Below are 27,533 nucleotides of genomic sequence, written 5' to 3' on the forward strand. Positions count from 1 at the left end.
CAGCGGCAGTTTCTTCTGCAGTGTTAGAGTGCAGGGGGGAGCAGGGTGGAGTTGTCAGAGAAGCAGAGAGTGTGAAATATCTGGTGGAGACCCAAAGCCCTTCATTAGCCACTGATCCCTGTCTGCTGAGTGAGGGGCAGTCATGGGCATCACAACTCCCTTTTAGTCCCCCCCCCAAAAAAAAGCAGGGTGAGGGGGTGGAGGGTAGATCCCCCCCCATCCCCTGCAATTTAGCCCTTTGCCATTCATGCAAATTGGGTCTTGACATCTGCAACAGCCTGCCTCCTTTCTTTTATACATCTTTATTCCATCTCTTTTCTTCGGATCTTTTTTCCTGCTCAAAGCCCCATTTAGATGGCAGAGCTTCGCCGCAGCTGACATGCGTTCTTTTATATATAACTCACATCTATGTAAAGGCAGCATTTTTGCTGTGTGTTCATATAGACATAAATATGCAGAGAACTGGAAGAGTTTAGGAGGGAGGCTTAATTTGTTTGTGGGATTCTCAGTCCCAGTTTATGAGGAAAAAAGTTAATTGTTGTTGCAGGTATCAGGTTGTATTGTACATTCTCAACAGATTGGAATTTTATGAAATGATAAAAAACTGTTGGAAGCAGTGAATATAGACAAAAAAAAAAAAAAAAGCTGTAATCAGACAGCTTGGCCCACCTCCTACCTCTTGCTTCTGGACAAACTATGATTCCTTGGCTACAGAAGTAAGGCTGAAAAGGCTTTGAAATGGCTTTGCTCCAGCCCATATTTTGGGTTAAAAGGTAAAATAATCTAACTGGCTGTTAAAAACAAGTTTTACCTCCCAACCTACACCCCCCCCTCCCCCCTCCTTTTCAATCTTCAGCCTCTATGGTAGGGATGTGCAGAGTAGGGTCAACTCTCTGCCTGTGAGAGGAGAGAGGCCTTCTATCAGTGGAGAGGCGATAGTTATCTCCAGCATTCCAGGGATGACAGAGAGATATCTGCCTGATGGCAGGGTTAGGGGGCTTAGAGAAGGGGGCAGAGATGGGAGGGAGGGAGGGGAAGAGGTACAGGAGTTGTTGAGCAACCGCTCCCCGACATCCCTCCTCCCGCCCCCACCTCCCTCCTTCTTTCTCTCCATGCCTTTCTTACTGCCTGACTGCCTCGCTTCCCCACACATAGAAAAAAAAAACATCTAATTAGAAGCTCTTATTCCACTTCATTTAAGGGAACACTTAATGATGTGTTTTTCAGGGGAGACAACTACACATTATTTCTCATGCAAAAGGAACCACTCAGTTGTAGCCCCCAGGATGCAGATACAGCTGTGTTTGAGATGGAGGTTTGTCCTCATTTCTCTGGGGTGTCATGGCTGTTGGAGAAGAAGAGAGGGGAAAAATGGTAGTGCTTTCTAATTCACCTTTAGCCAGTGTCCTGGCAGTAACGGGGGGTGGTAAAGAGGAGGCGGATGGTGACATCTGAGTTTGGCAGGGGGACTTGCTGAAGGAGAGAGTTTGTTGTAATTGCTCTGACAGGTTTTAAGGCTGTTAATGACTCCGGCCTGAGCGCTACCAATTTGTCAGCATGCTTGCTGTTTACTAAGCTGTTGTTTTATGGTCCAGTGCAAGGGCTGCTGCTTGTTTAAGCACAGATCAGGAAATAATCAGCGTAAAACACTGGCTGCAGTGGTGCAGCCACACTAAAACAGTTCAGTTTAGAGCCCTCATCTACTGTATGGATCTGAATGAGTGCAGTAAACCATATGGCGTCTGTGGTGTGTGGTCACACGAAGACACACAAATTCACAGATGCTTTACTTTTATCTAAAAGTTGGAAGTTTGAGTGTGTGTGTTTAACCGGTATGGCAATCGTGTTTTACTTGTTAGCACTTGTCTGCGTTGTGTTTCACATGAATGTAAACCATATTGCTAGCTTGCGGTTATAGCAAGATGATCTGTAATCCCTAGTCGGCACAGAGAAGCAGAGTAATAGCCATTCCACTAGTGTGAATAGAGCTTCTATGTGTTTGTGTATGTGCCTATGTGAGAGATTGTGTGTGCGTCAAGAGCATGTGGTCCCAGAGCCAGCAAAGACCCCTCCGTAAATCCAGAGTAAATAAAAGGGGTAACCAGACGGACAAAAGAGGAGCCCCCACTGCTTCTCTCATTCGCTGCCATTTGGGGGACTGAATGTGCTAAACGCCGCTTATGTTGGCTGAAAAGTTGAGGAGAAAAAGAGGGAAAAGGGAGGCTCTAAATCCCCCTTCTTCTTTTCACTTCATTCTCTGTGGCCAAGCCTGCATGGATAGAGGTGGTGGTAATAGGAGGGTGTTGGAGGGAGAGGTGTAGGGCCTGGTCACTATGGTGTGCTAAGGCCAGCGAAGCTCCTAAAGCAGCAAAACTCTAAGCTTCTGGTATCCATCTGCTCCTCTTTCCATCTAACTCTCCTCATGAGTTTTTCTCTTCCCCCCTTTTTTTTGGGTGAGCTTGGGTGAACACGCTTCACTAGTTTGGGCTGACAGGGGGCGTGGGGGGTCTGTTGTAATTAGTCACTTTAACCACAGCTTCCATAAGCCACTGCTTCTACACTCTTGCTTCATTACCCTGAAATAAACGCCCAGACTTCCTAGTGCAAAATCCCTGCACAGCCTTTACAATGATACACACACACAACATCTAAAGCTTGTCTAGAGGCTCCACGGTATGATTATTAATGGTATATGGACCACTCTGGAGTGTTATGTGATAACTAAACATGGCTGGATTTGAATGTGTTTTCCAGCTATTGACAAGTCATTATTAATTCACGCATATGAGAATGGCAAAGCAGCAGAGGGAGGGCATTCTTGTTATACTGATAGCTGCAGTATATGTTACTCATGGTCATATACACAAGACAGACTAGACCTTAGTGGGTCCCTAAGGGGCAGGATACCTACTAGACACAATACAACTTTTGCTCTAAAGTCATTAAGAGTCCACTGAAGTCTGCCCTATTCTAAGCAGAGACTGTAGGACACTTTGTACTTTACAATTTTCCATGCAAGAAATCCTGAAGTGACCCTGAATGTGCCAGCATTAGATAAGCCGAGTTGCAGTGTGTTTACAGTCCTATCCCGACCCGTTAATGAGCTCAGCCCTGAGACCAATTTACTCACAAGGAGATATATCTGAATGCATTTTTAATAACCACCCACTGGTGATGAGAGAGGGAATGTGTGCGAGCGTAATGTGCTTTGGACTTGTGCTTGTTTGTTTGCTAGTGCGCTCACTCATTCACTCTCTCGCCCTGATCGCGTCCGGTCATTGTCTTCCATCTTGCCTGATTACACCTTCTCCAATTGCGTGCATCTGAAAATCTGCACAGAAACTTTCATTGCAGACACTTTAAGTCAAGATCTTGATAGCGTGAGCGAGGGAAAAGGAGGGAGGAGGAAAGGTTGAGGGAAGACAGAGAGAGAGTGGGAGAGAGAGAGGGGGGGGGGGCTGTCTTTTTTCTGTCTCCAAGGGCGCTGCTTTTCCAAAAGTGCCTGGGGCTACACTCCAGCACCTCAGCTCCCCTAGGCCTTTCGACTGCCTCCTAATAGCCAACCCCCATCTGTGTCACATGGCCAGATGATGGGACACTCATCCCCCTGCTCTGCACTTTTTTTTTCTTTCCTGATTTTTTTTTTCAGAGTGCACATCCACACAGGTTAGAATGGCAGAGTTGCCAGGGAACAGTCAGAAGCCATTAGCGTTTGGGACAATTTGCCCTGCAGCGTTCCTTCTCTCGCTCATAAGAAAGGAGTGGGGGTGGATGCAAAGCACCAGCCCTCCTTTAGATGTAATGAGGTTGTGCAAGTTGGATCTTCTTTATTCTATTTCTACTCCTTTTTTTTCTTGCGTCTTCTTGTTTCTCTTCTTTCTTTGCTCTTTCTTTTCATGTTCTGTCCACATTTGATTTTTCTTTATTCTTTATTTACTGTGTGCACATTTTCACATATTTGAAGTCATACAAAAGCTGTACACAGTTTGTATTTAAACTGTACACAGAATGAATGCTCGAATGCCACATGCCTGATCTGTGGACACATGTCAGCATCCGTGCGCATGTAAGAGAGAGAGAGGAGCTGAAAAGCACCGGAGTCTGGTTTCATCCTTGCGGGCTAGGGCAGGAGGCAGCGAGCATGCTGGGTAATGAAGTGACAGGTCAGTCTGTAAATACGCACGGGTCGCTCTGGCCCTGGCCGGGGGGGAGGCTATCGCATTGCAGTGAAAATGGAAACGTCAATAAAATTAATCTGCCAGCCTTTTGGCCACTGTGTGGTTCTATTGGATGAGCCTGACTGCTCACAGCAGGAGAGGGATTTGGAGAGTAGCTCGAAAATCAACACAAAACCTAGCGGCATACAAACAAACAGCAAACTGTGTATCAACATTATTCAGTGAAGCTCAAAAGCAGTGAAACAAAAGGGAGTTGGTTAAAATTCACAGCTCACTAGTTGTGTTTTTATTGAAGTTTGGAAGCAAACTCAGGGAGTTAGACTCAGCTTCCGTCTGGGTCACATTTCTCAGGAAGCCCCTCACAGTCAGGGTAGGGCTATGGCCAGACCAAAGTTTATTGTTTTAAGCTTTCCTGAACAAGGATTCGTACTTAGTCTGGGATTTATGGCATTTGCCACTAATGAATGCCCATTCTACAATTACAACACCCCTAGCCTGTGTCCCCATTCCCATGTGTCCTTCAGAAGGACTGTTGCTTCTTTAACTTCACACAGGGAGCGCAAAGTCGGCACTTCTCTGTTTTCCTCTTTCGTGTGGCTCTCCACTAATGATCTGGAAGGAAAACACTGTGCAAGACAGAGAAGAAAAAGAGAGGCAAAAACAAGGGGAAGAAAAAAAACTGGGAAAAGTAGTTTGTGCAGGCCCCTGCTGTCCTTGTATTCTTCATTTATTTTGCATTAGATTACGCCACTAGTCGGATCCTTTTTCTTTCCCCCTTTTTAATGTTATTAGTTCAAATATTTATGCGAGATTAAGGCTTGTATAGGTGGTTGTGATTGATGCCTCTCCAAAAACAGGAGGACATATGAGTCTGAATTTTGAGAATGTCAGGGTCCTTCTCTTCCTTAGTGGAGGAGTTTTTCAGATACATAATTTAGATGCCCTCAAGGAAGGCTTTCAAGGCATTTGTGCCCGGGGGCAAGAAAAAATAACTATGACTGTTAAAAGTAAATCATTTTTGCTAATGCACAATTAATGCAGAGGAAGACGAACAAGGAAAAGGCAAGGGACAAAGATGGAAACTTCAATTTAAAGGAGAAGTCGTGCCCGGGTATGTGCACGCTTTCCTTGTGAAATCAAACGCTGATGGACATTAATGCAGGCAAAGCCGCCACTGGCCTGTCATGCTAATCTCGTGGCGGAAGCTTGGGGGTGGGGTTGTTCAGGGTTTCGGGAAGCCGATGAAGAGTCCATTATGTGCATCGAAGTGCAACAATGAACCACCCCAAATAACATTTACTTCCACGCACTTTAACTGGATGTCCTAAATCCATGAATTTCTGTGTGTTACAGTACATATCTGCATAACTCCATCCTGTCCCCTTTGGCTCTCATCAAAAGATGGGAAAAATGCTCTACATTATGTCAAGCATGCAAATTTAATTGAATTAATGACATGAGTCCATGTCTCTTCTGTACTTGAAGGCTCTGTGTCCATTTTTTTTCTTTCCATCTCCTCCTACTGTAAAAATGGAATGAGGAACCCAGTGTTTCAGCGTCCAACCATAACATTAGAGTCATTAACCCCTATTCCCCTCCCTCGTGCTCTGGGGTATAGAGCAGCTCTGCGAGGCTTCCATGTAAACCCCTCAGTCTCTGTACAGCCCTTCGTCTAAGGCCATCTAAATCCCCCTACCTCCATATATTCACTACACAACACTGGCTTTGCTGTGGAAATTCTTTTGGCCTTAGTGCAGCACTTTCCAGTTCTTTCAAAGTTATCTGTGGTATTTGTCCGTTTATCCATCTTTCATGAGCCTTAAACTCAGCTTTGGCTGTATACCTCTGTTTCATTTTTTTTCTATTGTATTCTGAGCCTGTGGTGTGGTCGGGATGTTATTTAACCCTGGGTTTGGTTTCCGTCCAGGAGATGGCTTAGACAACAGCGTTGCATCGCCTGGCACAGGGGATGACGATGATCCAGACAAGGATAAGAAGAGGCAGAAAAAGCGTGGCATTTTCCCTAAGGTGGCCACAAACATCATGAGGGCGTGGCTGTTCCAGCATCTCACGGTAAGCACGGCCATTATAATTTGGAGATATTTCCATATTATTTAAAAAAACCCACAACAAACCAAATAAACAGTTAGAGACACTCACATTCAACACACATACTCACACGTACCTGTCACACAGTAGCTACTGAGGCAGTGGGGAGAGAGTGATGGTGCTGCTGCGATGCTCACTTGTCAGCCACCTGTCAAAGGGACACAGTGACCGGGTCAATCTAATCAGTTTGGGCTGTTTACTCTGCTCAGCACACTTTCTGTAAAAAAAAGAAAGAAAGAAAGAAAGAAAAGGCCCAACAATCCAAGACATTTATTCTAGTAGGAGATGCACTGCGGCTCTGGCCTGAACAAGTAGCATGATAAAAAAACAACAACTGGGGAATAAAAGAGAACGACTGTGACTGTGTAGCTGTGTAAAGAAGTAGGATGTGGAATTGAAGGCCTCTTTACGTGATCAGTCTTTCTGTGGAATAAGGGAACCTTAATCTACTTATCTCTTGATAAAATTGACATGTGTTAGTTTATTTCTTCTCTGTAGCTCCATAGGAAAGTGTTTACTATACAATTCTGTTAGAAATCTCTGACAATGACTGACCAGAGTCTTGGATCATATGTCTAAATGTCACAGTAATTTAAATGTAAACTGTAAAATCACAAACGTTATTTTCCCGTGAGTATGTTTCTTAGTGAAACGGGGTGGTCCACATGTCCCCTCTCCCTTTCTAATGTCAGGACATTATCAGAACATCAGGCTGTATTGATTTTGCAACACAGGTCAGATTTCAGAAGGAGGTGGCCACGCCGGGACACATAAGCTGCTTGAGCTTGTGGTTCCCCGTTCCAGGGATGGATGGACAGTTTAGGGGGATGGGCAAAATAAAAAAAGAAATGAGAGAGAGAATGTGAAAGTAAAGGAGCCTTAGTTTAGAGTCTTTTAGAGCATCCGCACATTTAAGAGGGTCATGTGCCCTTTGTGCACTCTGTAGCCCCCACCACCACCACAGTGCCCACTCCCAGCTCAAAGGCCCGTACCCTGATTACCTAACCAAAAGCCCAAGTAATAAGCAGCCAGCAAATACAGCCTAATTGAAAGGGCTGTAAATCCATTACATATTGGTCAGGGATAATCAGGAGTGCTTTAATCACTTTTATCTATTCAGGAGCAGTGAAGCTGCAACAGCAAAGCCCTGAGCCTCGCAGGCCTTAGCGGCTCCACCACGCCAGTCTGCACGCTTATTATTCTCATCATTATCAAAATGACTTCACAGCTGTTCGCGGCTCCCATCGCTCTCTGACTGGAGACCTCTCACCAAATGCTACAGACCAGGCTTCAATCAGACATTAAACTTTTGAGTACCACCAACTGTTAGTTGAAAGAAAAATGTTCAAATGCTGTTAAGATTACCTGTTTTTTTGTGTGTCATTAAAACACAACAAAATAACAAATTATATACACAGGCTTTATGGTAAGGCTAGAAATTTTCTCAAGATTGGTCATTTTTTCCTGATGAAAGCCCCATACAGCTTCTGCACAGACCTTTTGGAAGAGTCCCTGCCAATTATCTTTAGAATTGTTTTAAATTTGAATTGAAATAGCGGTGAGGAAAGGAGGGGCACATTTTTTTTCAGAACGCTGGTTAATTCAGACCCTCTTTTTTTTCCCTCTCACCCCTTTATCACAAACCCTGCTTGTAGATGTTATCCAATCTTTATTTGTTTCTTTTGTGCAAAGCCTTGGCCAGTCTTGTACAAATAATAATCCCTCCCTTTTAACCTGCCTTCATTTCTCTGCTGAGGAAGACGGCTAATTGAATTATCCCCCTTCTCTTCTCACCATCCACTTCTCCCACCCATAAACTCTCTCGCTCTTTTTCTCTTGCTCACACACACATACACACACACACACACAAACACACACACTCACACCCATTAACCATTCTTCTTTCTTTTAATTTGTTAAGCAAATGTATTTGCCATAGCTGGATGCATTTGTGCAAGGGTGAATTCTTGGGGACTTTGGCCCCTGAATGGCCTATAGCGGCATTCTGCCATTCACGCATTCATTAACTGAGGGGTGAGGAGTGAAAGGAGCGGGCTTGTATTTTCTCAAACTGAGGGGCCAGCATGGAGCTCCTCTTCCATGAGCCGCAGGGGTCTCTCTACATATGTTCTCAACATCCAGCCATTGTCACATCTTCTGAAAAGCTCAAAAGGACAGGACCCCCTTCAAACACAAAAAAACAACACAGGCCAGTAGTAACAACTGTTGGCTTTTAGATTCAGTATAACAAAATTGCCCTTTGCCTCTCCCCTCCCACCCTCCCTTGCTTTACTCTGACCTCACACTCTCATGGGAGAACTCACAAGATTGTTTCCTTCATGACGGTCATATATAGCAAGTAACCTCACTTCAAGTCATATTTACCGCTAATCTCAGTATGCCAATTTCCCAGGCAAGGGGAAAGTACAGTTTTTGCACCATATTGATCTCAGAGACAGTTCTTCACAATTGCACAATCAGAGAAGGCGGCGATAACCCTGATCTCTTTTATGTCGAGGCCATATGCGTATTCACTGCAGAGCTGGCAACCTTAAATGCCCCATATGCAATTGGCAGAGCGTTGGACAGATCAGCTGGTGTTAGCTGGCAGAAGAGGGTCAGACTGTCTCTCCACTCCCTTCTTCTATCTTCCCTCCCACTCTTTCTCTCTAATACCCCCCCTCCCTCACCATGAGGTTCTGGATGTCTTCCAGCCACATTAGGGGAAGGGAAATCCCAGACTGTTGGTATAAGCTTTTCAATACTACAGGGAGATTATGTTATCAGAAAGGTAAACTTCACTGTTAGGGGTAAAATGTTCTGCTGCACTTCAAAAGCATGGACCACAGAATTCAGGATAGGAAGAGAGAGTCAGATAAGTAGATAGAGAAAGATTTGTAAAATTGCAGTGATGGGAGTTTTTTCCTACCTTTGCAAAAGTAATGCCCTTTTGTGCTCAGCAAAAGCAAACTTTAAATTTTACAATTAGCCCCTTGGCGCCCCTGGTCTTCCTTCCCTCTCAACCCCTGCTAACCCCCCGCTAGCTCTTACTAACCCCTGTAAAGACAAGGGTTGGCCTAGCAATGAAAACAGGAAGCACTCAGATGCAAAGATACCTCTCTGGGCTCTGGCCTTGTCTTTTTGACTAGTGTAAATTCTCCAACACCTATGAAAATAAATACGGAACCTCAGGAGCAATCGGGGCCAAATTGAAAGTTTTTGCTAAGTGTGTGCACTCAAACAAGGGAGTGAGGGATAGTAGGAGAGAGGGAGAGCGGTCAGTCAGAGGAGTAAGTAGGTAGCCAACTCGAGCATCAAGCGTCTCAAGTTCTGTGCTGGGCCACCCTTTGGCCTGGGTGTTTTGGGAAATGCTGTTAAGCTGCTAAGCCAGGTGTATTGGTCCCCTGGGCTCCTTGAAAGGGAAGTGATATATCCTTTAGTCATTTAGAGAGTCCTTGGACTGTGAAGTAGAACTAAATGTTCAGCTCTGAAATGTTTATGTATGGGTAGATGGTATTTAAATGTAGCTATTAGTATAATTGGCTTTTATCATCCTAAATGTAACACCAGTACGAGTATTGACTAATGAGCTATGTTTTGACTGAAAAGTGAAATGTACCTACGAGAACAGTAAAGATACCAGTGCAGATAATACAGGTGTTCACCAGAGCGAGGAGCGTCTTAGAGTTAAGAGCATTGTGCTGAAAACATCATTAGATACACTAGTGACAGTAGCTATCCCCCCTGCCCCACCCACACTTACGCACACTCCCGATCCAAGCCCAACATAGCATTAGTCTCCATGACGACATGGTGTCATCGTCAGGTCGAGCCCTCCTATGGGAGCTGCTCTCTCTGCCACCCTTTATAGACGCACATAAAAGAGTCGGCTAGGGTCATTCACAAGACATGGACGCAGGCACGGCCAAACCTGGCAACGGATGTTTGTTCCATACGATAAACAAGTGTACAAGTCCATTCCTCAAAAAGAGAGGACATGTTGTTTGAGTAGACTAAACAGTCAGCCCTGTAGTATCCCCAGTTTTGTTTAAGCTCCTCTAGTCCTTCTAATCCTTGTGTGTTGTTCCAGTACAAGCAGCATTTAGCTGGTGCAGACACACATCTGCAAACAGTTTGAAATAGCCCTTCCTCCTTTTACATCGAACTGCCAAAAGCTATTTATTCCATATTTGTTGGTGCCTACTTTTTCTTTCCCATATACATGGCACAGTACTTTTTTTTCAATAAACAAATAGTCGACTTACTTATAATTTCATTTAACTGAGCGGTTCAATAAAAAAAAAATAATTGTGTTTGATAATAGATCAGACAAAAAAGTTTTACATTGAAAATATTATTCAAAGTAACTTTAGCCTCTTTTTGTTGACTGCAAAAAATAAAAATCTGTTTGCTTGTCCATCTCTCTAGGTTGTTGATAGTTTGGATGAACAAAGGAGAGGCAGGGGTTGGCTTTAGGGGTAAGAGCAGGGGGTGTAAGGAGGGGACTCCTAAGGGTCACAGAGGTGGACGCCTGGAGGAGGCCCACACACTAATCTGTCATGTGCTTGTTTGCCTCAGGAGCTCAAAAGTCAGTCCTCCAGTCACCCGTAGCAACCCAGGCGACAATTTGGTTCACTGCCACTGCCCGAATGTGTGATCATCAGTGGAAAACGCAGGAAAAAGAGTCATCACATGGTTACTTTTGTGACAAGACCCGCTGCTCCGTGTGTGTTTGCAAAACAGATGTTAGTGACAATATGACAGGATAGTTTGGTGATGTTTGGCACAGGGGTAATTGAAAGTCATTGATAATGAGTGTGGAAGAGACCTTTGGTGGGGGTGGGGGGGTGGGGGTTCGAGGTTTGGTGCCTAGCTATTGTCTAGCCTCTGTGTTCTAATGCTGGCTGCTCAGCGACCCTGGAAAACAGACACAAGCCACCTCAGTCTGCCATCTGTTCTTCCCCAGCCAGTACACCACAGAGGGCCTAACGCAGCAGTGGCAGACCCTCACAGAGAAATGAGGCTTATTTTACTCAAGAATTTCAATCTACAAAGAAGAAAACAGAATGAATAAATGAATAAAATAAGTCAAGTTTTTGTTTTCATTGCAGAGCAACTATGGCATTGTTTTCAAATGCTAGTGTGTCACAGCTCTTATGACTGACAAAAGCTTTGTTTACAGTGCTTTGGCGTAGATGGTAGGTGTTTCTAGAGATTTAGTGCTGTATTAGAATGTAATAAACCCTAATTCGTTTCATGCTCCAACATCAGACCTTTACACTTTGCCCTCTAATCCAGATCTGTCACAGTTCCACTTCAAAGCCAACTAACCCCACTTGGAATCTACTGACATATAAAGCGTGGCACATTAACCTCGCATTCACTATACGCTGAAAAAAGTGTTGGCATGTTTTTTTGTAGTTTTTATTCCCCCTCTTAATCCCATACGCTTGCTTATCCTCAAAATGAGCATCATATTATATTGTGTATCTTTTAATGCTGGGATACCTGCACAAACACACCACTTCTCCTCCTCCGTGTTTCCTCTCATTTCCATCCCTTCCAGTTAATTTTCACTCCTGCTGCTTGCATCTTAATGCAGGTTGTTTAATGAAGTAGCAGAAATGAGTGCTTTCGCTGAGGGACTGTTTACGGTACATTCCCACTGCATGGAGGTGATTAAGTTGCGTGAAACTCCACAGTGTTTGCGAAAGAAAAAAGAGAGAGCAACCTACAAATTATCCTCCAGCAAAAATAAAATAATAATAGTAATAATAACACGTTTCACGAAAGGTGATATTATATGCATTTTTTTAAATAATGGTTTTAAATAAGGTGTCCCGGTTGAAGAGCTCCAGCACAGCATGACTTTGACTGGCCCCTGTGGAGGTGACTGCACATGCCCTGACCACAGCAGACTACAAACAGAATTCAGCCTGTCAAGGCCGCTCAGATTTATAAACTTACAGCTCACAACAGTTGAGAGACTTCCAAGAACGCACGTGCACAGAAAGGAAGATGCTTCTTTAAGTCTGTGTGCTCCACTGAGAATTGACCCCAGTTCAGTAACGTTTCCCTGCCTTCAGCACTGCTGTCCATTGCTTATGTAGTAATAACACTGATCCAAGCTAGGACCTGGCTGAGCCAGCTCAGCGGGACATGGGACAGAATGACATCATATGCAGTGAGGGAGCCCAGCGTCTGCGATAGTGAACATGCCCCTGGTTAAAAAACAAGGTTATTAAGATGGTTGGAGCTGATTGTGTAGGATTTTCCTCCCTTCAACACTTTTCGGGTTATCTTATTCATAACAAAATATATAAGAGGATTTTGGTTTGACGTCTTAAAACTAGTTCCCTTAAATTACCCCTTACCCTTCCAGAATATCCACCCGGCAGGCTGGTCTCATTGCCCCCGCGGTTGATTGCAGGGTTGTGGCAAGAGCTGTTAGAGCAGTGGCGGTTGCTTGCTGGGGACCATGGAGGCCAATGAGATTCTGCTGCAGGCCTCCAAGCTGCCCCACTATTGCTTTGATATTCATCTCACACCAAGAGGAGAAAATGCAAAAGGAGCAGCACAGGCGTGGAAATGGCAAGCCAGGCTAAAAAATGGGAGGGAGGCAAGGAAAGAGAGATGGATGGAGGCACGGAGTATAAATCAAAAACAGACTATGTGTTTCACTGTTTGGTTTGTCATGGGAGCCTAGCTGCACCAAATCCCACTCCTGCCATTTTGTGTGATTTTTCTCTCCTCCCGTCCAACTCTTCTCAAATGCATGCTTTTGTTTTGCCCGGCTCTTAGTCCAGGGGTAGGCAGTGGGATTCCTGCACAGTGGGGTCCTTATAACTGGGAGCCATGCCTCTTGTTCTCACCTCTTCCCCCCACTTCCTCACCTTTTCATTTTCCCCCATTGATATCCTATCTCTATTCCCTCTCTGAACATATGGACTGTTTTTTTTTTTTTTAAGAGAGAGCTCAGTCCACATCAAAGACCCAGGCTGAGCAGGTCAATTTGTTGCTCCTTTCCCCGACTCTTCCCCCTCCACTAGCCACAGTAGACCTTCCCTGCACTGCAACCATTTACCCAGAATGCTTCATTGCTCAAGCATTTCTGCTCAGCGCTTATACCGAGCCATGTGTTGCGTCTGCTCTCCACACAGAGCAGATGTAGTTCACTCCAGAACTCTGGATTTCTCTGTAGCCAAGTCCCTCCAAGATCATGTAAGGCTGAGCAAATGAGCATGTGTGATAGATAACAGTCTCTCTATCAAAAGTAGGCTTTATCACACACTGATAAGAAAAAGCAGATGGATAGAGGAAGAAGAGAACCAATGAAAAATCACATAGGAAAAAACCCCCCAAATATATAAATCCAAATCTAAGCAGAACAGGCCTTGGCTCCAGATGTGAATCTCTCTTAATATTGATCTTGGGGAAAGCCAGTCCCCTACATCCCCAGGGCTGCACCAAGTGACACACAAAGCACCTCTCTAAAGCCAATAAACCCGCTTGTACAATTATTTAGATAAAGAGGGTAACAACAGGAGTATATGCCTCCCAAACCAGCACCTCCTCCTTGGCTCTCATGCTCCTTCTCCAACTCCTGCTCCTCCTTTTCCTCTTTCTTCTCCAGCAATAGGATGAAGAAATGTAAAAGAGTGCAAGTGTGTGTGCGTGTGTGGAGGGGGCAAATGTGTAATTAGCCACACATTTCTGAATCCTCCTTAATGTTCATTACTGAAACCAGGGGCAATTACAAGTTCAAAGAGGTTTAGGGCACCCGCAGCCTGCATAATCAGTCACAAATTAGGCACCGCTCATTTGTCATAGCACAGCATGCACACTTGTACATGCACACAGAAACACACATGCATGCATATTGTCAGAGTTGAGTCATAGATAGGCTGACAGGCATCAATTTCCACAGAGGCACAAATCTCAGCTACCCGAAGGCAGTAAGTTAGGCCGCCCAATCCTCTTATGCTCTGAAGCTTTGTTGTCTTTACACAACAGCAAACACCACTGACACCTTCACCCTAACTTGCTCTACGTTACACTGTATCCTGCTTGCAATCATCCTCTTATAAGCGTCCTGTTTGCATCTACAATCCCTCCCACCACCTGTCCTATCTTGTCTCCCTTTTACAGCTTTTTTTTTTTAAACGGCTGTTTTCGTCTGTGTCAGTCTCTACCCACCTGGCTGCGTCTCTGCAACACGTGACAGTGTGCGTTTCATGTCTGTCCCCGGAGGTGTATCTCAGTTACCTCTGGGGCTGGGTCACAATAGCTAATCCTGTCTTCAGGTGGCTGTTTAGCACACTGAGAGGAGAGCTCGCAGAACCGGAGGTGAGCTCCTGTTACAGGACTCCCTGACCAGGGGTCACCTCCAACACTGTCAGAATGCGCACTGATACATGCACAAACAGACATGCACTCGTATACTGGCAGATGCATGCACACAGGCATACTTACAATCTAGAATACACACACACATTGAGCCTGCTTATCTATCCCAGGTGGTTCAGCCTTCATCTCCCCTCTTTCTTGTTCTTCTTTATCTTCCTACTGTAATACCGTTCATCTAGTCTTTCCGTGACTTCTCTCATTCCCAGATCACTCTGAGTCTTGTTCACATTAGGATTCCCTGATATGATCTCCATGAAGACTTGCTCGAGTGGCCATGCGTTGCCTGTCCGGCCCGACAAGCTGCTCTCACACAGGGGCACAGTTAGGTCTCTAGTGAATTGAATGGAGTCCTATCATGTGTGGCTCTGCCTCAGCATAGTAGGAGAGAGAACTCATTTTTCACTGAGGGAATGACATCCATCTCAGCAGCCAAACGCTGGCTGTTTCATTAAGTAACCCATCGAGGCAGACAGATGTGTTCACCACACAGCCATGTTTGCCTATGCAAGAGCGTGTATTAACCCACAATCCTTTGGGGGAGATTAATAGGGTACCAGCCCCTTTCCATTGATTATCTCCATGCCATTTTCCCCTCCTTTTCTTGGCTAGATATTAAAAACTAATGAAGCCTATTGAAATCGGGAACCGCAAGTCTCTTCACGGATCATTTTAGGTTATTTGGACTCAAACAGAGAAGGATCTCTTTAAGGCACAGTTTGAGTCGAATTAAGAAAATAAATGTGGAGAGCAGTGTTGAAGAAACAAGAGGGAAAAAAGAGGGGAGAGTGTGACTGTAAAAAGATGTGTGTTTAAGAAACGACAACTCCACTCCGACACATGGAGCGGAGACATGGCAGATGTTTGCAATTCCAGAAGATAGCAAAGCATTCCTAGTGTTAGAGCCATGTCCTAATTGCCATAATGGAGGTGGTAAGCACTGACAGTAATGGAATCGTGGGGATCTATCCCCAGCAACCTGAATTAGGGGCTGCCTGGCAGATCCACTTCAAGATGGCCTGTGCTTTTATGTCGAGATGACTTGTTTTCACTGATCCCGTTCTCATCCTTGCCATGGTCTTAGAACTTGAGGTCTTTGGGTTGGGGGTTGGTAGAAGGTGGTGCAGAGATGAGGGGTGTGAAGTAGATCAGTATGAAAGATTGGGTCAGTGAGTGAGGAAAGAGTTAACAGCGTCTATGTGATGGGCTCACCTCTGCACCAGGCCTGTTGAAAGGCGGCGGGGTGCTGTCGGGGAAAATGACTTCCTGAGACATTACCATCAATCACCAGACAGGTCAGGCCCCCCAATCCCGCCATGAGGATGGAAGAGAGAAGAGGGGGATGGGGATGCAGGATTAGACTAGAGGGGACAAAAACAGGGAAGAAGACCGTTGAGGAACAGACTATTAACAATCTCTTCCTCTCGCTGGTGGACTGTTTTATATCCTTCTCTTCCTCTGCCTATCTGTCTCTTCATGTCTTTCTCTGTTTCTATTTTCCGGTCCTCCATAAAACGGCTACCCGGGCATTCAGGAATGGCCCCTGCTGGTCAGAGTCCTCTCCTCAGCTCAATTGCATCATTAATTATTCCACAGGCAGTGGGCTAGAAGCAAATCTAAAGAGAGGAAGAGAAATAGAGAGTGAGCAAGAGTTAGATGGGGAGATGGGGGACAGCTGTCTAACACCCCCAGTTGGTCTCGGTCTCACTCTCTGTCTCTCTCTTTCTCTTTCCGCAAATGAAGGATGGGAGAGGGGAGGGGCTTGGGTTACCTCAGTGAGCGGTTGTGTTACATTCCTGAGAAGGGAGGTGGGGTTGGGAGGGGGGTTCAACGAGTTGTTGAAAAGAACACAGTCGCTTGTCAACAGCCTCAGAGCTGAGGAGCCATGATGCCTTGCATCAGGCCTGCAGGTCAGTGACCTTCTGTTGTGCCCAGATAGAGAGAGGTAGGGGAAAACAGTGAAAAGAAAAAAACAAAACAACCGTATGGATGGTATGTTTCACTGCTTGTCTGTGACAGAGGTCAGTGAAAAGTCTCAAAATTTCAAAAGCCTTCTCTTTGCATCCTCAGCCACATACCACTGTATGTGTGCAGTGCCTGAGTGCCTACGGATTATCCTTCTTCAAAGTACTAATAGAATAGAAGGGAGAGAAGAGGCAGACGGAAAAGGAAAGAGAAAACGGCAAGCGCTGGCAGTCGTGCTAAAATGGCCCATTAGATTTAAGGAGTAAAAGTTCATCAGCTTTATTAATGGGAAGGTATATAAATGAAGTATGAATTACCTGACTTTTATGGAGTGGCGAGAGTGAAACTAGAGTGTCTTATGATATAATGTTTTAGTGAGCTGTTCTGAGCGCTCTGATGAGCAGGCTGCAGAGAGGAGGAGGGTAAGGAAAGAAAGAGTGGAGAGAGAGAGAGAGAAAGTGTGCTGGGGTCCCCTGAGTCCAGCGACTGGAAGGTTGCCTGATTGTTGCAAACATGTATAGCTGATCTGGTTAACTTGGAGACATGACCTATTCTATGGAAAAAAATTTCCTGCACAAAAACCTTCAGTTAAACATGTCTGCATATGCACATGCACATTTCTAAACATGCATGCATGCAAACATGCAATAAATGCATAAGACATAAGCATAAGGACAAACACATATGCCAACACACACACACAGACACACATGCTCCCCAGCATCCTGTAATAAGCAGTAAGCTGAGCTAGCTGATGGTCATCCTCCCATGGGGCTGCTGGGTGGCTGCCAACTTCCTGCCTGCTTTGTCAGTGGATAAAGCGCCTAACAAACGAGAGGGCTGTAGCCAGGCAGGCCAGCCAGGGCAAAGGTCACCTCGGCCTGCGGGCAGGATTGAGCCTAAGAGCACTACAAGCAGGGAGAAAATAGGATGGAAGAATGCACCTAAAGATTGGCTGCTATTGACCAGACTAAAAGCAACATAAGCCTAACAGGCTCTTCTCTTCTCTTCTCTTCTCTTCTCTTCTCTTCTCTTCTCTTCTCTTCTCTTCTCTTCTCTTCTCTTCTCTTCTCTTGGCAGCACTTCATAAAGGCATTTTAACTCCTGTCACATGCCGACTCTCCTTTGAGAAACATTAAGAAAGTGAAAGATCCTGAGGGCATTTGTCAGTCCACACAGCCCCATGCAGCCAGCCGCCCCTGGGTGTTGAGCAATGACAGGAGATATCTCCTTGACTCATACACTCCTAGATGAAAGGGGAGCTCAGAAGACTTGCATTTCTGAAAGGCAAAAATTGTAGTCAGTAAAAGAGAACAGACACAACAGGTAGGGGCAGGGTGGTGACTGATCAGGGCTTGGCTGACTTTGTTCCCTGGAAGTACTTGTGATCTCAGATGAATGCACCTATGCTTACTAGCGGCTATGTTCGTCCGGCTCACTGACAGAGACGTGATCTGAAGTGTCTGCCTGCCACGGACCTTCTTTTACTGGCAGAGGGTAGAGAAAAAGGGAGGCAGAGAAGGAAAAGAGATAAAATGTTTCTTTCCACCCCAGCTGTCCATTTGGAGGGGGAGAAAATTTGACATGGTTGACTTGAACACATTTAGCATCATTAGCAAACAGGAAGTGTCCCCCGCAGCTGTTTTTTGGTAGGGGAGGGGTTGTTCCTGACTGCAATGTAATGGACAAATGTTACCGACCGTGTTTGCCTTTGATTCTTGACCTGAAAACAAAAATTGACATTACAAATGTCCTATGATATCTTCCAAATTGGCTTGACATTCCACAGTGGGCCCTGGGGGTTTCTTGTTTGTCCTCTGTAAGTGGTTGTGCTCTCGTTGTTGTGTCCTGAGGCTTACTATTAGAACGCACTGGCCTTTCTCTTGAGAATGTGGAGTCTTAAAGAAACAGAGGGAGAGAGTAGAAAGAGAGAGGGATAGAGCTAAAGGAGGTGCTGGATGTGTATTTGAATACTTATTCTCATTAAGTTAATTCACAGTGAAAGGGAGATCCGTCAAGTGGAAACTCTCAGAAGCTTCTATTTGAAGAGCGAACACCCCCCCTTTTTTCTGTAGCTCAATCTGTCCATCTTACCAAATGAATCTGTTTCTATTTCAATTGAAGATCAGCCCCACTTTACTTTGACTTAGGAAGTTAAACAAAGTGTAAGGAACACAATAGAGTAAGAGGGTAAACTTAGAGCGACTCTGTATGTTAATATTAAGTACTTTTTCCAACAAGCTCTTAGTTGTAAGTGCTTTACTGTCTTGACACCAGCCCCTGTTTTCCTGACATTTCTATGGGATGGTTTCCAACACTCTGTATTCCTGTAGTATACATTCGTCTCAAATGTACTTTGATACAATGTATTTTTAATTGATTACAAATTACTTTTTAAATCAGTTGCTCATAGCTTCTAAAAAAAACGTAATGTTTCAGCCCAAGAAAATGGCTGCTTCCTTTGTAACATGTGCACACTGTGTGTTACTAAACCAGTGCCGATGTTTATTCAGAGATTCACGTTGCCATGACTTTGTGACTGGCAACAATAACGCGTGGTGCGAATATGGAGCTGTCTCATGCAGGCAAAGTGACTGCTGGGTTGGTCATCGACTGCTATGACCAACCCAGCAAACCTCTAATGATCTCTTCATAGGTTTGAAAAGTACCGTGCAAAGGCAAAACACCAGTCATTTCACAATTCTAACAAGCAACATCATAGCACAAAATGGAACAGGAGAGTCATTACTAAGAATTATTTTTAAAAAAATCCACCAAAGGTTGGAAAATGTATACCAATAAAGTTTTAATAGGAACAAATCCCTTTGTAGGATGATCCTTTGGCTCGGCTGTAGTCATTGCAAGAACATGTTTTAAAGATTTCTTGAGAGCAAGTAGTGAGCGTGGCTGTGTGTTGACATCATGCAAGCTAGAAAGGAGAGCAGAACAGAGCTGGGTGCCCCTGAGCAGGCAGTTACCACAACAAAGCCAGCAGCCTGGACTGAAAAACCAGGCCAAATTCCTGCCCTCTAGGACCTGGCTTAAAGCTTGAGCGGAAACTTTGAAAAAGGGGGACGAGACGAGATGAGAGGAAAGGAGAAGCGATGAGGTGAACTAAAGAGGGTACGAGATGAGGGCAAAGGGGTTAGTGAGTATAGCAAGAGAAGTATTGCTGTTGGGACCTATAGAGTACAGTGGGAGAAGGAGAGATTGAAGGAAACAAGAGAGAGATAGAAAACCAGGGCCCACACTGCAAGGATGGAAGGATCGCGTTCCTCCTCTTGAAAGCACAGGGTCAGCCATGCGGTGAAAAAATAAGCCATGATCTCAATCTGACGATTAGACAGGCGCATTTCTGTGTTATGTCTCCGGGCCACAAGTGGACCCAGGTCTGCAACACAGCACACATGCAGTTTGCAGATATAACTGTTGGCAACGACTAATAGATTTGTGGTTGAGCTCAACAGAAACTCATTTGGGAGTTTAATTTTGATTTCTGTGTACATAATGAGCAGGGGTTTTTTATTTATTTATTTTTAAACATTTTTATCTCCTCTATTGGATAAAATGATATCTTTCATTTCATTATGCATGATAGAATTTGGAAGTGTTACCCTAAAACATCGCGCTCTTTTTGTTGGTCGATCGCTAAGTCTGGAGGTGCATTGGGATTGTGTGGGAGTGATTGCTATTTAGCCTCATGGAGCTTGGTACAATCAGATGCCTATATCTTTCACATCCTCCAGGGTTATTTCCTCACCCTCTCTTCCATTCATTTCTCCCTCCTTCTGACTCCCCGCACCCGCTCTTACTCTTGCTGGAGCTTGGCAGGCAAACGGGGCAGTTATGCCGTAGAGCTTCTCTACAACCTTGCACTGTCTCCAGTGAACATAAATTAATGGTGTAGAGCAAACAGGCTGCTGGCAGAGGTCCAGGAGCTGGCTTCAGGAGCCCAGCCAGCGATTGTTGTGGGGGGCCGTGGCAGCAACAGCAGTAGTAGTACTGATACACTGCCAACCAGCCAGCCAGTCAGAGAGGCAGACAGACAGACTGGGGGCCCTTTTGCTCTATAATAGATGCCGCAGGCCTCACCAGTCCACCTTGTATTTGCAATCATCACTGTTTTACTGTCAGAGGGCAGTCCACTGAGAGCCCTTATACTTACTGTGGAAGCTTTGGAGTTTGCAGCGAGAGCAAGACAAGAGTAGTGGTATGTTCTGAATGCAGATCGTATGAGGTGTAGATATGGATGTACTTTTATTTGCTGTTATCAGAGGTTGGCATGCAGTGCGTGCGGTTTGTTGTTTGGCGTCATGTGAGTTCTGTTTATAAGCTGGCAGTATCCCTGTGTGTGTAGTCGAGTGAGAGCAAGAGCGAGAGAGAGAAAGGGAAAGCAGCAGGGTTGAGTCATTGAGTCATGTGGCATTCTTGCCTGTTTTCAGACTGTTGTCAGGAAGCAGTGTAGTTCCCAGTGAAATAAAGCAAACACCCAAATAACCCTCAACTGCCTCCCACCTCCATTTCCCCCAAATCACACAAAGACAGGGAGAAAGAGAGAACAGAGTAGAGAAAGTTGGAGATGAGCTTGAACGTAGGGAAGGACAACAGCATTTTTTTAACTTTCAAAAGTCCCACATATGTATACCCAAGTTTGCCATTCTTACTTCAGAGTCCATTAAAAACATCACAGTTATTTAGAATCAATTACATAAATAAAACTGATCTTTTAAACAGTAAAGCTGGATTATTTACCAATTGCAAATTTCTTGCAAATTTCTACTCACTATTACCAAATTCAACCACAAATATTTTTTTTTTGCATTTATTCAGACAAATTTGAAAAGTTGATTTCTCAGAAATAGAACACACTTCTCTTTTTAATTGTCATGTGCCCGTCCATTTGATGTCTACAGATGGACGCAATTAACTGTATTCTTCAATATAAATCACAAAACCTGTCAGAAACCTGCGACTAAAAAGCCAAACATTAGGTAGGCTGTGTGCATAGTAAGCACTCGCGAGGATTCAAAAACTCTAACTGGATTTATTTGTCATATCTGTTTGATCTCTCAGTAATGCTGATATGCATTCAATCTCATTGTCATTTGTCAAAGAAGCCAATTGTAACATTATTAACAGCGGCAACTTGATATTTAAAATGTGCCAATCTTACCCCAGCTCAATGCCGAATCCATATTAAAATGTCATTCCTATATTTGATTGCGTTTATTTCTGACAGTGAATATTATTATCATCCTCCAGTCACTTTGATTAAAAACAAATATGATTCCAATCAGTGTGTGGAAGGCGTATATGAAAGGAAATATTGAGATGCAATATTTCCGTAAATTTAGATACAGAAGAGTCACAATAAAGTCCATCAGTGGCTCCAACACATGAAAAAGTTCTGTATCTGTGTAGCAAATGCTTTTGTAAAATTAATTAAAATTACCATGAAAATCAAAAAGAGGTTAAGCTAAATCACCCCATTGATCCTGAGTATATTCTTTGTGTTGTCATTGCACTGAGGGTAAACAGCCAATGGCCTTTGATTTCCTGTGAGTCATTAGCATGGAATTGGTTTGCAAGCCACTGTAACCTTGTGACCTGCCTCTATAACTCATGTCACACACTGATGATGTAATTCATCAATGGGGTCCAACTGCAGCTCATGCAAGGAGCTGCAGGTTCAGGGGGAAGAGTGGAAGCCGCAGAGCAGGAAAAGTGGTGGGGGTTGTACGGAACAGCCGGGATAATGACTGGGCCGCGGGATTTGATGATGGGTGCATATACGTGTCAGGAGAGCACAAAAGTGATATATGACAAACTGGATGTTGGATGAGTAGATAGGTGTGCAAAAGGTGTGGTGTCAAGTTAAGACGGGTCCAGCGGTAGATGTGGTTATTGCATACAATGACATGCCAAGCTGCTAAGCTGGATTCAGGCGGGTGGTGGTGGTGGTGGGGGGGGGGGGGGGGGGGGGGGGGTTGAGGGTGGGGTGGGGTCAAGGACCGTACGCAGCAGATGCTAGAGCTACCTCAGCTTGTAATGTTCAGCAACCACAGGGGCCATTACATCCAGCACTATCAGAGAGCACAGAGCACATCAAACCCTGTAATTTAGCCAGCAGTCGGTCACACACACACACACACACACACACACACACACACACACACACACACACACACACACACACACACACACACAGAAGTACAGACACAGCTCAATTCTTAAGAAAAGACAGAATGTGGTCCACCTGCGTATGCATCGGTGTTTGTGTTGATGTTTGTCTGAGTGGGTTTTTTTTTTTAAGGTCAGACTGCAGGAGCTAGACAACATGTGCCCATCAGGATAATGTGCCCTGTTCCATTAACAGGTTTCAGAATAATTAACGGGGTTGTTTCGATCCGAGACTCGCGCTGCCGGGACAACAAATTGAAACTGCTCATGTCTGCCTCTAATTATTTATAGACTGCTTTACATTTTGTGGTCAATCTTCTTTTAAGGATATTGGCTGTGGTGTTTGTAACTGAACATATTGAGTGGTTCCAAAGCCAGTGGGGAGGTTATCAATACCATCTTTGATCTTCCACTGTGTTTGTGTTTCTTCCATTAAATACTCATGTCATACGTCCCCTGATGGTAGAGAGGGACAGCTCCAGGAAGATACACATTGGACTTTTTTTTTTTTTCCAATTAATTCGCATTCAAGATTTTTGCCATATATATATATATATATATATATATATATATATATATATATATATATATGTATGTATGTATGTATTTTTTTGTGGCAGTTAACAATCAGAGATTACTTTGAGGTCTAAATAACCATTCTCCAATTTCACAGCTACTCCAGACTTATAACCACTAGGCCCACCATGTCAGCTTGTTTCTCATGTCTGTGTGTGTGTGTGTGTATGTTTGTGTGTGTGTGTGTCGCCAGGTCTGGTTTGCATTCTAATTCATAAAAAAATCACACATATGTTGGGCATGGAGGGTCAGCAACAAATGCAAGACAAAGAATGCCGAGCAGAGATGAAGAGAAGAGACTGATTATGTACTCACGCTGTTTGTATGTTGCAGTCTGTTTGCGTTTAGATTTGTTTCTCTGTGTGTACGCTCAGCAGTGCCTATGGGCGAATGCTTACAAGTATTAAGATTGCAGGGGGTGATCATCTGACACAGGGAGGTATAAGTAAGGAGGGGAAGAGGTATGAGCTGAACGAAATAGGATTTTTTTTTCTTGTCTATGCGGTCAGAGTAAATCTCCTTACTCAGGGGTTTTGTGTGCGAGGGGGGCTTTAACATCCCCACTCTCCTTGATGAGACATCTTTCTTGTTTGTTCAAACCATTCATTACGTGGTGGCTGTTGGACGAGCCGTGCCGCTGGCCAGCGTATTTATCACCAGGCTAGAGCGCGCTCTGGCTGACAGTAGGCGATTGATGACCGGGTCTGGGGCTGAGAGGCTGAGGAAGCCTTAATACAATGTAAATGACCCACTCCCATTTCCAATTTAGGCTGCTCCTATCTCCACACTTCCATACAACATCATCTTTAGCCAGCTCTCTACTTGTGTAGGTTTTTGGGCGCATTTGCATACTCAAGGTTTGTATAGTGTATACTTAAAAGGAAAAATGGATAAAAAAAAAGATATACATATATATATAATATATATATATATAAACTACAGCTTGTATCTTGTGCACCCTGTGGCTTCTCTTGAAAATGTTTACACAGAGACACACGCAAATGTGCATACACATACACACACACAATACCTTAGCAACTCTGTCTCCGGTAGCCAAGGAAATGTCAACACCTGGCAATCAAAAAATGTATTTCTATGCAAGCATTATCATCTTTCCTTTGTTAATGATTTTAGCATATTAAAAGGGACTAAGTACACAAGTACAAATCAGATTAATCCCCCTCTGCAGCCGGGAGTCATTATTTGTCCAATCTCAGCCTTGTTTGTTATTAATTGTGCACATTCCTCAAACCATTTTTTCATCCCCTCTTTAATTAAAACAGACTACATTTAAACAGGCAGGGCTACCTGAAAGGAGGAATCTCCTTCTCTGCTGATATGACTTCTCATATAAATTATTACAGCAGTAAATGAGAAAATGCTTCTTGAGCAACTGCTATCGTTTCAAGTTAAAATTAAATTCAATTAACACGAGCTGGGCATACATTGCCAGCTGTGAAATGTACTCAATGAGCATATACCCGGAAAGGAACTGAAACAATCAAATTAAAGTTTTGAAGATTTAAGATATTTTTCTTTTTTTGGGGGAGGGGGAGTTATAAACATCACCTCAAAAAGGATTTGTGTGTGTGTGTTTTGATTTGTAGGTGTCAGGTCTATGAATAATTTTCATCTGTCTATTTGCATTTCTGTTTGCACGTGCTTGTGTGCATGCATGTTTTCTGTTTACAGCGGCTGAATGAAACACATAGTGTCTCATTTGTTTCGTTTGCGTGCGCCCCGACTCCTAATCTGGCCCTTAAAGACATCTGTCACCAGCGATCACTGTTGTTTTGTCATGCTTCATAGCAGGCCCAGGGGGAGCAAGGCAGCCCAAGGTCTGCCATTTATATCAGCCAATGTTCTCTAGATTGGACCTGACACAAATAGTATCATTGCAGACCTTGTTGGAGAATTACATTTTCAGGTAAAAATCTTGGCATATCTGTGGAGCACATTTCACAGCATTCTCTTCTTTTAGCATTAGTCTCTTTTCAGCTGCTCTCTATGAAAGAGCCACCACCGGGATACATGTCAGACATTCAAGGAAAGATAAATGTATTCTCCACAAATCTTCACCCACTCAATCTGTTGCTGTGCTGGTATGTTATAAAAGGATTCTCAGACACCACAATATATGGCTTAGGCCTACTGGAAAGTCATGTTTGTCAAAGTGTGTATGGTCATAAGTGTCTTTTCTTTCTGGAGGTGTGCTATATGTTGTTTTTGTGTAGGCAGGGTGGGGATAAAGAATGGGGGTTATCACTGGTGACAGTGTTGACAAACTTGTTTGGCCGGCTCCTACAGGTTTTGCACTAAACTGTGTGTGTGTGTGTGTGTGTGTGTGCGTGTGTGTGCGTGTGTGTGCGTGGGTGGACACGTGTATGGTGTGAATGTCTATAATGTGCAAGGGAGAGGCGGCATTGGGTGGAGGTCATGAGAAGGTCCAGTCTTAAGTTACACAATGCAACAAACACAGGAACATATTGAATAGATACAGTAATAAGCAACAGCCATGAACTTGACTCGAAGCACGTGTTCGTTTTCCAGCACTTCGCTATACCAGTGCTTACATGCATGGATATTTATGCTAATCTGTATGTCAAAGAGGCTCATGTATGTGTTTGTTTCTCTCTCTCTGCTTGCTCCTGCAGCACCCATACCCTTCTGAAGAGCAGAAGAAGCAGCTAGCCCAAGACACGGGCCTCACCATCTTGCAAGTAAACAACTGGTGAGTCAAGATTTCCGCTCGCCCTATCTCCACCACCAGCATCGCTCTGCCTTTTATTTTCAAAAGCCTTCGCCTCCCTCTCCCCATCAGCCAAGACGGCTAATGCTCCTAAAGTGTGAAAACCGTTTATGTACATCCCTCCCCATCGCGTACAGGCACATGCAGAGGTTCACACATAGACATACACACAGACAACCTTTGTAACATTATTATATGTAAGCTACCAGGATGTTCCGGTGTTATCTGTAAAGTGTTCCGCGGCTAAGTCAGTGGTCTTTGTGGTTTGATGCACATGTATTCACTGGGATATATTTAAGGGAGACAGGCGCTGATCATAAGCTACCCCTACAGCCCCCACACCCACCCCACCCCTTCATCCAAAACCATACCTACCACCGCCACTGGTGCCCCCACAAAAGGCAAAACTGCCTTTCCACCCCCTCCCCATTTTACACCAGCTATATGGTGGATTAAGGTTTTGGTGGCCTGGCCAGCAGGGCCTTTGTAGATGGCTTAGCACATAACTGGGGGTGGTGGATTAAATAAAATGATCACAGAAGCAAAGAAATGATACAGGAATTACTTATCAAAATACTAGCCCAGGTTTTATCTGCAGCTTAATTTTGTTCAGTACATTCTCAGGGTGATGTTCAGATTAATTGAACTGACAGCTTCCTTTCAAAATTCCGGGAAGGTATTTGCACGGATTTCAGGTCTTACACAAACTTAATTATATGGAACCCCATTTTATCATTCTAATTCCATGTAGCGGGGGTTCTATTTACAAATGACAAGTCTGTGCCTTTTATTCACAGCTTTCCTTAATATATTTATCAAAGCGGGTTCATTTACAAAGTGCTCTATCTGTTGGGTACAGGCAGGCTGACATTAACGAAGCTTTTAGGTTTATCAGACTCGCAGCCTGACAAGCCACCCGAGGGTCAATTGATTTTTTGGTTCTGTGATTCATTTTTTTCTCATTTTTCCTGGATCACAATGAGAAACATGCCTGGAGAATTAGCCTGGTTTGTCGGCCTTATCTATCAGCCCCCTCCCTCGTGCTCCCCCCCACTATCTGACATACTCTGTCTCCTTCGTTTCTCTCTCTCTCTCTCTCTCGCTCCCTCTCTCTTTCTCTCCCCTTCTCTCTCACCCTTTGCTTTATTCCCTTCTAGCCAGGGGAAGTCAAGCTACTTAAATTGGCCACAGGAACCGCTGTTATCAGACTTTAATGCACCCTACAGTGTGGATAGCATTTCAATTACACTAGTAACCAAAGATTAGCCCCCGCTTGCCTGTTTCATGCCTCGTGCCACCGTTTCGGGACGCCATGCACCTTACCTACAGGAGCAGAAAATTGAGTTGCCTTGCCTGTGTCATGGTGATTAATG

At 44.3% G+C, this 27,533-nt stretch overlaps 1 protein-coding gene across 4 annotated transcripts in view; it reads left to right on the plus strand.

Moving 5' to 3' along the window:
• meis2a (Meis homeobox 2a) overlaps positions 1 to 27,533 on the plus strand; it is a 77,127-nt gene that overhangs the window by 27,526 nt on the left and 22,068 nt on the right. For 3 of the 4 annotated variants that reach the window (XM_063497815.1, XM_063497817.1, XM_063497819.1), the window contains exons 9-10: positions 6,106 to 6,251; positions 26,066 to 26,142. In XM_063497815.1, the coding sequence (XP_063353885.1) occupies positions 6,106 to 6,251; positions 26,066 to 26,142 (223 nt within the window). The remainder of the gene's footprint in view (positions 1 to 6,105; positions 6,252 to 26,065; positions 26,143 to 27,533) is intronic. The other variant, XM_063497816.1, reaches the window with a different exon arrangement.

This window comes from Pelmatolapia mariae, linkage group LG16_19 (genome assembly GCF_036321145.2).
Source record: "Pelmatolapia mariae isolate MD_Pm_ZW linkage group LG16_19, Pm_UMD_F_2, whole genome shotgun sequence".
NCBI classification, from domain to species: Eukaryota; Metazoa; Chordata; class Actinopteri; order Cichliformes; family Cichlidae; genus Pelmatolapia; species Pelmatolapia mariae.